Raw genomic sequence first — 11,706 nt, forward strand, 5'->3', positions numbered from 1 at the left:
ATGATCTCAGGGTCCTGGGATCGAGCCCCACATGGGACTCTCTGCTCAGCGGGGAGCCTGCTTCCTCCTGTCTCTCTGCCTGCCTCTCTGCCTACTTGTGATCTCTCTGTCAAGTAAATAAATAAAATCTTTAAAAAAAAAAATTTTTACTTACTTGACAGATCACAAGTAGGCAGAGGCAGACAGGGGGTTGCGGGGGGGGAGCAGGTTCTCCACTGAGCAGAGAGCCTGATGTGGGACTCGATCGCAGGACCCTGAGATCATAACCTGAGCCGAAGGCAGAGGCTTAACCCACGGAGCCACCCAGGCGCCCCAGAGGGCAGTCAGGTTATCAAACAGGTGACTTGTTTTAATAATAAGGCTTATGTAGTGAAGTTTCTGTTAACAGGTTAGGAAACTTGGCTTTTAGTCTGTGACCTTGGTAAATCTTCCCTTTTGAGCCCTCACTTTTCACCTGACATAAGGAGAACCAGTGTATGTCTCTGAGCCCAGGGCCCTGAAGCTTCAGGACTAGTGACAGGGCCAAGAGTAAGAGTCTGAGTGGGCAGCTCTCAGGCCTCCCTTTCCCTGGTTTCAATACAAACAGCTTCCCTTCACCTCTCAGTTATCAGGGTTCCAAATATGAATTTTCTCCTGCAGAAAGACTGGAGTGGGGAGTAACCTTGGTGAGGACTCTTTCTCTGGGGCTGGGGCCCTTAGAGACAATGCAAGCAGAGCAACTGAGCGTTCCCTCCAGTTGCCATCTTCTCGACTGCCCTCCCCCACATATGTAGAAGGCAGCAGACTGCGGGGGAAGCACATGGGTGATTAAACCAGATGAAACTAGGTTTCAATTCAAGCTCTGTCCCGTGTGGGTTGAATGACCATGGGCAAATCACCTCCCTGCTTCCCTCTTCAGACTCCTTCCCTGCAAGATGTTCTCTTCACAGATGACTCTGACGACTGTTATAAAAACCTAGGAAAGTTCTCGAGACAAACTAGGCAAATACCACTCCAACCAGCCCTCTCCCCGTCTGTTGGCTAAGTCAGAATTCAGTCCCAGGCGGGTGTCAAAGTAGCTCTCCTTATGAGGCTGCCTCTCCCCAGAATCTTTACTAACCCCGCCATTGGATCTGGTCCCAGGAGTCACCCTCTTCTACCGCCCTGGAGATCACACCTTTCCCAGACCTACATTTGCCCTCAGGGATCCACAGTGAGAAAACCAGATGGCCTTGGGGGAGATGGCTCACATCAGGCCAGGGGCTGGGGGCAGAAGTGGTGAGGAAAAAACAGGTTTTCTCAAACAACTTCTTGCAGACAACTGAAACAGCTTCAGGTTTTTCTATGGGGCTGTGGGGACCTCTAGTGGCAAGACAGCCACACTACTTCCCATGCCGCGCCAGGGTGAAGTCCCTGGTCTCTTGAGCCAGGCCCTGGGAGGCCAGGTCCTCTTCAATTCAGTAAATGTCTACTGAACTCCTCCTCCTCCTAACCAGACAGTTCTGGATGTCGACAAAGCCATTAAGGCAGCTCCCAAATTCCACCCCACACAGCTGGGCCAGACAAAAACACATAAAATGTCCAATTCAGTCTTTATTGACTGTTTCATCTTGGGGCCACCAGCACTAACAGGTGGAAGGTGGGGGTGGGGTGGGGCACCTTTTATGCATATCAAGGACCCCAGAGCGACCCCCTTGGAAAAGAGAATAAATCCAGTTACAGAACTTACACGGCGGTTAGGAAAGGTGGTGGAAGGGGCACAGTACCTACAGAGACTTAAGGGGACGCTGGAGGAGGTTCTTCGGCAACAGGGCCTGGTGCTGCTGAAGAGGGAAGGGGGGGGCAGGGTCAGCCACTGATCTGGACCCCCTCGGCCTCCGCCAGAGGGTAGATCTCAATGGCCTCCACCAGGGGCAGCGCCTCCACGGCAGTCTCCATGACAGCCAGACCGACGGCGGCCTCAGCCTCGGCCAGCTGCTGCCGCACGGCTGCCTGATGCTGCTGCTGGTGGGTCTTGCGGTGCTTCCAGAGGTTGGAGAAGGAACGGTAGCTCTTGCCACAGTCAGGGCAGGAGTAGGGCCGCTCCCCCGTGTGAATGCGGCGATGTTCTGCCAAGCGCATGGAGATGGCGAAGGCCTTGCCACACACTTCGCAGGCAAAGGGCCGCTCACCTGTGTGCAGGCGTCGGTGGTCCTTCAGGTGGGTACTCTGGCGGAAGGCCTTGCCGCAGTCCGGACACGGGTACGGCCGCTCACCTGTGTGGATGCGCCGGTGCACCTGCAGCGAGGTCTCTGTGCTGAACAGCTTCTTACACTCACTACATTCCAGGCCCCGGCGTCGGGCAGGGGCCGTGGGAGCTGCAGGGGCTGCACCCCCCAAGGTGGTTGGGGAGGTGACCGGTGTGCGAGTGGCCCGGGGGACCCGGGGGGCAGGGGGCTCCTTAGCCAGGACCTCACCCGGCCCAGCAGCTGCATGGGCCGCCTCGTGTGCCTGCAACCGGGCTGCCGAGCCCACTTTCTTGCCACAGGTGCCGCACTCGAAGCGCCGGGGGGCCTGGGCTGCAGCAGCGGCGCAGCGGTGCTCACGCAGCCGCAGGGAAGAAGGGAAGGCGGCCCCACAGGATGGGCAGCGGTGGGGCTGGCGCCCGGCATGGGCCACGAGCTGGTGCACCTCCAGCAGCCGGCGCAGCAGGAAGGAGCGGGGACACTCGCGACACTTGTAGGGGTACTCGCCCGTGTGGTGGTAGCGGTGCATGAGCAGGCGGTAGGGGCGGTGAAAGCGCACCCCGCACTCCTGGCAGCGGTAGGGGAAGTGCTGGGCATGTACCAGGCGATGCTGCCGCAACGTGGAGCTCTGCGTGAAGGCCTTGCCACAGTCCCCGCACCGGTAGGGCCGCTCCCCTGTGTGCGTGAGCCGGTGGCGGGCCAGGTTGGCAGGCGAGTTGAAGGGCTTGGAGCAGTCCGGACAGGGGAAGGGCCGCTCGCCGGTGTGCGTGCGCAGGTGGTTACGCACGTGAGACTTCTTCTTAAACATCTTGCCACAGATGCCACACTTGTGGCGCCGCTCCAGCCGATGCACGAAACGCTGGTGTCGGGTCAGCTGCAAGGCCTTGCCGAACTCCCGGCTGCACAGGAGGCAGCGGTAGGTGCCTGGGGCAGTCGGCCCTTCTGAGCTCTCTTCGGTCGCGGGAGGCTCTGGGGCCTCGGACTCTCCAGTCTCTGCCGGGGCTGGCTCGGGGAACCCAATGACGGGCTCCTCCGGGGGGACTGGTGTGGTAGGCAAAGGGACGCCCCCTGCCCCGTGTGTACGCCGGTGATACAGAAACTTGGTGAGGTTGACGAAGGTCTTTCCACACGGACACGAGTGCAGAGGATTCGGGGTATGGGCTCGCCGGTGGGCCAGGAGCAGGGCCTCTGTGCCAAAGGCCAGGCCACAGTCCACACACAGGAAGTGAGACTCACTGCTGTGGTCTCCGAGGTGCTGGTCTAGACTGGAAGGGCTGGGGAAGACACGACTGCACAGAGGGCACTTAAAGACGCCCTCCCGGTGACTCCGCAGATGCTGCTGTAGCTGGTGAGGGGAGAGAAAGAGCTGGTCACACGCAGAGCAGAAGAGCTCCTGGGTGGCTGTCCCACCTGGATCTCCACTGTTGTTCCTCCGGGCCTTGCGCCCCCGGCGATCCCGCCCAATGGCTTCACCATTGCGCAACTCATAACTGTGGTCAGAGGACGGCAGGGCGTCGGGCTGGGACACAGGCACCTCTGCAGGTGACGGAGTCAGAGTCTCTGGCTGCACAGCAGGCTCCTCTGACTCGGGGACTGGGGCAGGGAAGTGGGTGGCCTGGTGCTCCAGGAAGTCGGCTGGAAGCTGGAAGAGCTGGGAGCACTCTGAGCACTTGTAGAGGAGGAGCTCCACCTCAGTGACCACCTCGGTGGTGGCAGCGGCAGCAGAAGGGACAGCTGCCCCTTCCCCACCCTCCTCTGCCTTGCGGTAGGAGTGCTCCACAGCCACACGGGCCTGGCCCACAGGGGGGCCCAGGACCACCGGGGACCCCAGGACCACCGGGGCTGGAGGCTTGGTGGGAGTGCCCCGGAGATGCGTCTGCCGGTGGTTCAGCCAGAGCTCCTGGCTGGCGAAGAGAGCCTTGCAATCCACACACTCATAGTGGATGGTACTGGAGCTCAGCGTGGGGGCCTTGGGCGGAGGCTCCACCGGTACTGCCTCCGGGGGAGCCATCATCTTCAGGTGCAGCTCCTGGTGCTCCAGGAGCTGGCTGGGGGACATCAGCAGCTGCCCGCACTCCAGGCACTGGTACTGGCTCTCTTGCACCAGGGTCTGGTAGAGGCCCGTGCCCGAAGTTGCCTCCGCTGCCACTGTGACTCCGGGGTCAGCCACGCCCACCAGCTCGAAGTGCTGCTGGGGCACATGGGAGTTCTGGTGCACGAGCACCTCCTCCAGGGACCCATACAGCTGGTTGCACTCGGAGCAGACATAGCGGTGCTCGATGTACAGGACTGTCTCCTCGGATTCCTCAGTCATGGCGGCAGCAAGGCCCTGGGCTGTGAGGAGAGAGAGGTGGGGACAAAGCCCAGCTCAACTGCTGTTTCCTCGGTCCTTCTCAGGGACAATTCTTTCCCTTTAGCACTCCCTGCCACGACCCTGTCCGTATTTTACCCTCTAGCTTCCTGCTTCCATTTCCCACTCCTACCTCCCTCCCATCCTCTCCAGAACACACAAGACTACCAAGCACAGAACCTTCCCAGCAGTCCCTTCCCAGAATCTACCCGTGTCTCACCTCTGAATCAAAGTGCATCAAACTCCACCCACCAGATCCTTGTAACCTGTCCCACCCCTCACCTCCCATGCCTCTCAGCTGGTCCACAGCCACGCGCATCACACAAGAACCTGTGTCCTCTGCACTTGAGCTCCTTCTGCTGAATTCCTCTCCTTACCAACTCACTACCCCATTCCTGCTTCCCGGTGCTTGGGGGAGTCCTCAGGGGCCCTAACTGCTGCCACTTCTCCCAGCCTTGCTCCTCTTCTGTCCCCTCCCCCAGGTTCCTGACATCTTTTTCCACCTGACAACTCAAACCGCCCCAAGGCCTTGCCACTTTCCGCACCCTCACATGGTATGACCCCTCTCCTTTATGTATGCCTGTTTATACACTGTCTTTCCTCTGGTCCCCAGACCCCTCACATCAAACTCGCCCTTCCGTCAACCAACTTGTCTGTCTCATGTTGGCCTAAGCCATCACTATACCTACACTTTTCCCTCCTTGACCATTTCCCCATGATACCCAGATCCCTCTTCGAAGTACTTACACCTCTCTACAAAGTCCCCTCCCACAGCCCTAACTATCCCATCCAGAATACCCAGTCCCACTTCGCAAAACCCTAACCCTTTCTTCACACCTATATTCCACCTGTCAACCCAACTCATGTCTCAGACACTCTACATGTTAATTACTTCTTCTTTACATTGAGACCTCACCTACAATTCTAATCCCCCCCAGGGTACCCAGATCTCCTCTTCTACCCCAACCACTACAGGGATGCCCCGGGTGCTTCTTCATATCGACCTCATTCCCTCTTCTTTACAAGATGACCCAGTCTAACCCATTTCAGGGATGCCCAGATACGGTCTTCAAAACAACATAAACCCTTCTTTACAAATCCATGTGCCTAACCCATGCCAAAACACCCCGATCCCCTTTCACATTATTAAAATACCTAAGCTTTTCTACTTTGCAAAAAGACCCTTTCCCACCCTGGCCCATTCTAGGGATGCCCAGATCCCCTCTTCATATCATCATAAACCCCTCTTCTTTGCAAAAAGACCCAACCCTGCTCGAACCCATTCCAGGGATGCTCAGACCCCCTCTTCATAACAACTTAGTCTCTCTCCTCTGCAAAAAAATCCCAGCACATGCTGCAACCCAATCCAGGGACATCCAGACGACCCTTCACAAAGGCTTAAAGTTTCATACATACCACCCCCCACCCCCCAATTCCCTTTAATAATACCCAGACCCTACCTTCTTCCTACGCTGAACCCCCCCGCCCCCCCCAAGCTAGACAAAGGATACCCAGACCCCCAACTTCTTGTCAGACTAACAGTTCATTCTCATTCCAGCGATACCGAGACCTTCCCCCACTTAGCACAGGGACCTCTCCATGACCCTAACCTCCAGGGACACCAATTCCCACTCTTCACCTTGACCTAATTCCCTCTACTTTTCAAAAACATTACCTCTACCCAATCTATCCTAGGGACACCCAGACACCCTTTTCACATAACCCTTTGCACTGACACTCCTCTCAACCCATTCCGACGGTACCCGCTCCCCCGCCGCCTAACTCTTCACATAATGTAACCTCATTCTCAATACCCCGACCTCGGTCTCAGCTCCAAATCCTCCCTCCAGGGATATTCATTTGCTAATATCTTTTCACACCAAGCCCCTCTCACTGGTCGAATTCCTTCCAGGCATAACAAGGTTCGTGTCTTTACGTTAACTTAATTACCTCTTCTCTCACGCCCTAACCCCCCTCCCCGGGCACTCAAACCCCCTCTAACCGTCCACCCCGCTTCGGTCCTAGACGGCCCCACCACCAGCCTTTGGCCCCGATACCCCCTGGAGCCTTGGAGCCTCTCCCCGGGGGCAGCTCTAACGCCTCCCTTCCTACCCGGGTCTCTCCCAGCCCCCCGCCCGGGGCCCCGCCCCTCCTCACTCAGCCCAGCACGCACGACTCTACCCCCTTCCCCACCCGCCGCCCCGGCCCGGCCCCCCAGCCCGGCCGCCCGCGCGCCCCGCGGGCCGTTAGAGCCGCTCCGCCCTCCCCTCCCGGAGCGCGCCCCCTCCGGCCCTGAGTGCGCAGGCGGGGTGGCGTGGGGAGGCCGTGAGCGGGGGTGGAGGGGAGCCGGGCCGGCCTGCAGCGCGCCCGCCCGCACTCACCCGCCTCTGCCGTCTCGCACGCCCCGGGCCCAGGCCCGGGCCGCCGCTCCCCGCGCGCGGCCACCCTAGCGCTGCGCCCTCTCTAGCTCCCGCCGTCGCCTCTCGTCTGCTCCGCAGCCTCGCTCTCGCCCCCAATCGCCCTCAGCAACGCCCCGCCTACCTTCCTTCTCGGCTGCTCCGGGAACGGCCGAACGTGCCCAATCAGCGTCCGTCTGGCTCCGGCCGTTCGACCAATCAACGCTCATGTCTCTGACTCTTGGGCCAATAGTGTGGAGCGTCAGGATCCGCCGCAGCGCCCAACCAATCCTCCGGCGATGTCCCCACACCGGCCGGCCCCCAGGTTGATAGTGTCCGCCCCCTTAAGCGCCATGGAGGATGCGCCTCCTCCAGCTGCTCCTGGACTCTGCCTGACGCCTGAAGAAGGGAGGGCAGCGCGGTGACGTCAGGCGGCGGAGCGAGGCTGTGGGCGCCATCTTGGGGACGCTGGGTGGCAGTCGCGTCCCTTCGAGGGGGAAAGTCGGAGAAACTGAGGCACACGATACCCAGAGGGTGGGGGCGGGGGCACGGTGCGCAGGAACCCCCGAGGAGCGAAGCGAGAAAGTGAAGCCCCTGTCAGCGCGAAGCGGGGAGGGGAAACAGCAACACCAAGCACATGGAGGGAGTAAAAAAGGAAACTGAGGCTCCAGACCCCTTTTATTAGAAAGAGGAACGAAGGCAGAAGAAGGAAGGGGAGAAAAACTGAGGGACTCTTGAGGAAGGGGAAAGGAGAAATGTCAAAGGGGAAGCAAGAAGCGCGGGGATCTGAGGGAACGAGGAAAACCTAAAGAAAGGAGGAAATAGGAAATGGAGGGGATAAAGAAAAAGCAAGGACAGCTGCATTGGAAGAAATGGGGAGTGTGTGTGTGGGGGGGGGGGTGGGTAGAAGACCTGAAGGACAACTAGGGTGAGAACCTGCAGGAGGTGACCCTGTAGCAGATGGAATTCTGCTCTGCTGCCTTCCAAGCTGCCGGCTTTCTAAGCTGACCCAGGGCGACTCAGACGGTGGAGTTTGCATGTGTCCATGGGGCCCTGCCCGTCCTTACTCATCTGCTCTTCCGGACGTTGGCAAAAGGAGTTACATTTCCAGAGCTACTCGCTGAACGCAGGGACTGGGGAGATGCAAGAGATTCACTTGTTCTAACTAGCCGTCCCACATCCCACCATTTCTCATATGCGTAAACTGAGTCTCAGGGGAGTTGGTTACCTTCCTGAAGCTAAAAGCTGCTGAGGGACCCCAAATACAGAGTAGGACCTAGGCCTGACTCTTCGGTCGTCACCTTTGCTGTGTCCTTCAGTTGGTTTCTCACTGGGTGTCCTAACTTTCCACTGTATTAAAATCCCTAACACCAAGCCAGTGTAACTGAACTAGGCTGTCTGGATGAATATCCTGACCTGGCCACTTCCTAGCTAATGTCTTGGACAAGTTCACTCCCCTGGAGTTAGCCTCAGTTTCCTCATCTGTGAAATGAGGATTAATAGCCTGTGTCATAGTTGTAAGGCACAGAGTAAACACTGTTGGGAATTATTTTTATTAGGACCTCAAGGAGCCCGGTGACAATAGCTAATGTATCCTGAAGGTGTTATGATGTGCCAAGCATTGTGCTTAGTGCTTTGTACGCTGTAACAGTTGAATCACCGCAACAACCCTACAAGGGAGGAATTACTGTTCTCACTTTACAAAGAGACTGGGGCCCAGAGAAGTTAAGTAGCTTGCCTGTCTTTAGGAGGAGGCAGAGCCAGGGTTTCAACCCAGGAGTCGACTCCAGGGTCTATGCTCTTGGCCCCCAGGCACTGCCGCCTGACTGGTGGATGTCTTATCCTTTATGGCGTGTTGAATGGATGAATGCAAGAAGTAGAGAAAAGAGGGGCGCCTGGGTGGCTCAGTGGGTTAAAGCCTCTGCCTTCAGCTCATGGTCCCAGGGTCCTGGGATAGAGCCCCGCATCAGGCTCTCTGCACCATGGGGAGCCTGCTTCCTCCTCTCTCTGCCTGCCTCTCTGCCTACTTGTGATATCTGTCTGTCAAACAAATAAATAAATAATCTTTAAAAAAAAAAAAGTAAAGAAAAGAACTTGGTGGGAATGCATGAGCTCTAAAGCTGGTAATCTGGGTTTGCCCTCAGTGGAATCAACTGAGGTGGGAGCCAGAGGACCTGGAAGCTAGACTCAGCCTTTGATAGGCTCCATGCTCTTGGGCATGTTCTCACTCCTGCTGAAGCCCCCTTTTCCACCTGAAAACCCAAGGGTCCAGCATGGCATGTCAGGCCCCTTTTTACTCAGACGTTCTGCTTGGAGTTCCCAGTTTATCTGGGTCGATTAGCTCAGTTCCTTCTCTTCTGATGATACAGGAGTAAGCTGAGGCCTGGATCAGTCTTTGTGGAGGTGGTGGCATGGGCTAGATTTCTGGGGTAGGTTTATTTTAGAGAGGATAGGCATTCTTTGCTGGGGTCCCTGCATTAGCAAAGGCCTAGAGGCTGAGAAGACTCTAGGCTTTCAGCCTTAGTGCGAGGTGAGGGTGGGTGTTAAGAGACCATAGTTGTTGTCCACATAGGGTGAGGAGGTATATGCAAAGCTGGTGGTCCTTCAGGGTCCATTGTATGTGTCAGACATATGTCAGGGATGCTCCATGTGGGATGAGGGCTTTCTGTGCCAGGCTGGTGTAAGGATTGCCATGTGCTGTGTGTGTGTGTGTGTGTGTGTGTGTGTGTGTGTGAAAGGCATATGGTCACGTGGGCTGGGGGGCTGCACGTGAGTGTGTCAGTGTCTCCTCCCCATCACGAGCATTGGGGGTGGTGGTGAGTCACGGGCTCAGCCTTCAGCGCCAACTGTCATGTTCCTTCCCCCCAAATTTCACCCCCCACCCAGCCATGCACCACCCACCCCCACTCCAAGATCTGTGTCACTGCTGCTGTCTTCCATCCCCCTGTCCTGCTCCGTTCCCTCTGAGAAGCTGCAGTGGGCTCCCTGGGAGGGAGTCTCCCACTTCTGCGGGCTCTGCCCTCCAGCTTCCTGCCCTCTCCCACTGCCTTTTTGCTCAGGTGGTGGCTTGAGCAGGAGGACCTCTTCACGCCACCTACTCATGTCTGTGGGGCCCAAGGATTTCTCTGTGCATTATAGACAATCCCCATACTCCCCACCCATCCCTTCCTCTCAGGGCTATTTCTCCTTCTGGGGGCTTCTCCCTTATCTCCAGGGACTGGCTGCTCCTGCCTTAGTGGACCTCTTGTGTTCACACATCCTTATTTTCATGGGTTCCTGGTATCTGTTCCCCCATCCCCATTTCTGTGACCTTCTCCCACTTTATTTGGCCCACCTCCCTGTCTGTGATATGCGTCCTTGTTCCCATTTCTGTGGCCTTTCTCCTATCCCCATGCACCACTCCCCATATCCGAGGAGTGCTTTCTGTTCCCATGGACCTCTCCCCATCTTCCTGGGGGTGCTCTCTGTGTCCACCGCTGCTGCCCTCGCTCTGAGGTCCTTTGCTGTCTCTGGTCTGCTCCCATGTTTCCATGGGCTTTTCTGTCTTTTCTCTGGGCTTTTCCCTGCCCTTGTCCTTGTGGGGTTTGTGGACCTTGGCCCACCTCTGTGAGTTTTGATGGTCTTGCTATTCCTCTCCATTTTACTTCATCTCTGTAGCCCTCCTCCGCCCCCCCAGCTCCATGGCCTTCTCCTCAGGTCTCCCTGCTCTCATCTCCATGGGCTCCTGGGCAGGGCGGTGGCATGGTGGTGGAGGGGGTGGCCCAGGGGTGGGCCCTCTGTCCAATGCAGCGCCTTCCCCTCATCAGCATTCTCCTCGCGGGGGCCCCCCAGCCCCGACCAATACGGGCTCCCCCTCCCCCCTGACTCCCCTCCCTCCTCTTTCTCCGCCTGCTGCCCTCCCTTCCTCCTGCCCGCCCTCCTCCCTGCCTCCCTCCCTCCCTCCCTCAGCTCTCTCCCCCCCGCCCCCTGCGCTCCAGGACCCAGCGCGGGCGGGCGGCGGGCAGCAGGCGGGCGGGCAGGCAGGCGGCGGCCTCGGAGGGGAGAAGGAGAGGTGGCGGCAGTGGAGGTGGTGGTGGTGGTGGTGTTGGCAGCAGCGGCGGTGGCGGCAGTGTTGGTGGCAGCGGTGGCCAGCAGCAGGGAGGCAGGCCCAGCTGGGGACCCAGAGCCGGCGGCTGCGCCTCGCAGGGGACCCGGAGTCCGTGGCCAGGCCCTCCCACGGAGGCCCTGCACCGGGCGCCCCCGGGACACCCCACCCTCCTCCGCCTTCCTCTTCCACCTGCTCCTCTCCATCCTTCCCTCCCTCCTCCTCTCCCTCCTCCCTACCCTTCCACCTCTCCTGCCCCGCTCTCTGCTCTGGGTCTCCCAGCACCCCATCCTTTCCAGCCCCTCCACCCCTCTGCTTCTCCCCACCCCTAGCATGCTTTTCCCTTGGGGGCTGAGGGCTTGAGGACTCCAGGCCCTTGCCTCATCCAGGGCAGGGCCAAAGCTCCGGGGGGAGGGGGGAAGGGGTGGCCCCCTCCCCCCAATCCAGTCCTCCCCTCCCCCACTCCTCCTGATGGCCGGCTTCCTGGTCTCCAGCCAGTCCTCGCCCCCCGTGGCCCCCCCAGGCCGGCCCGGCTAGGGGAGGGGGCGGGGGCCCTTTCCTGGGCCGGCTTCCCCCTCCCCCGGCTTTGCCTGTGCCCCCCTCCCTTCCGTTTTCACCTTCCTCTCCTCCTTTCCTCCCTCCTTCCCCTCCATTTGCTCCTTCCCCCTCTCC

The 11,706-nt window shown here is 58.7% G+C and overlaps 1 protein-coding gene across 1 annotated transcript; it reads right to left on the reverse strand.

The window, feature by feature from the left end:
* Positions 1–1,554: 1,554 nt before the first annotated feature.
* Positions 1,555–7,096, reverse strand: ZNF574 (zinc finger protein 574). Its single transcript, XM_045987611.1, has 2 exons — positions 6,936–7,096; positions 1,555–4,538 (listed from the first exon to the last, which is right to left on the reverse strand). The coding sequence occupies exon 2, from the start codon at positions 4,516–4,518 to the stop codon at positions 1,828–1,830; it is 2,691 nt and encodes an 896-aa protein (XP_045843567.1). The 5' UTR covers positions 4,519–4,538; positions 6,936–7,096; the 3' UTR covers positions 1,555–1,827.
* Positions 7,097–11,706: the final 4,610 nt, after the last annotated feature.

Source organism: Meles meles, chromosome 19 (assembly GCF_922984935.1).
Source record: "Meles meles chromosome 19, mMelMel3.1 paternal haplotype, whole genome shotgun sequence".
Classification (NCBI taxonomy): Eukaryota; Metazoa; Chordata; class Mammalia; order Carnivora; family Mustelidae; genus Meles; species Meles meles.

Bases quoted from the DNA above. Each gene is read 5' to 3' on its own strand.
- ZNF574 (XM_045987611.1), bottom strand. From the start codon at position 4,518: ATGACTGAGGAATCCGAGGAGACAGTCCTGTACATCGAGCACCGCTAT.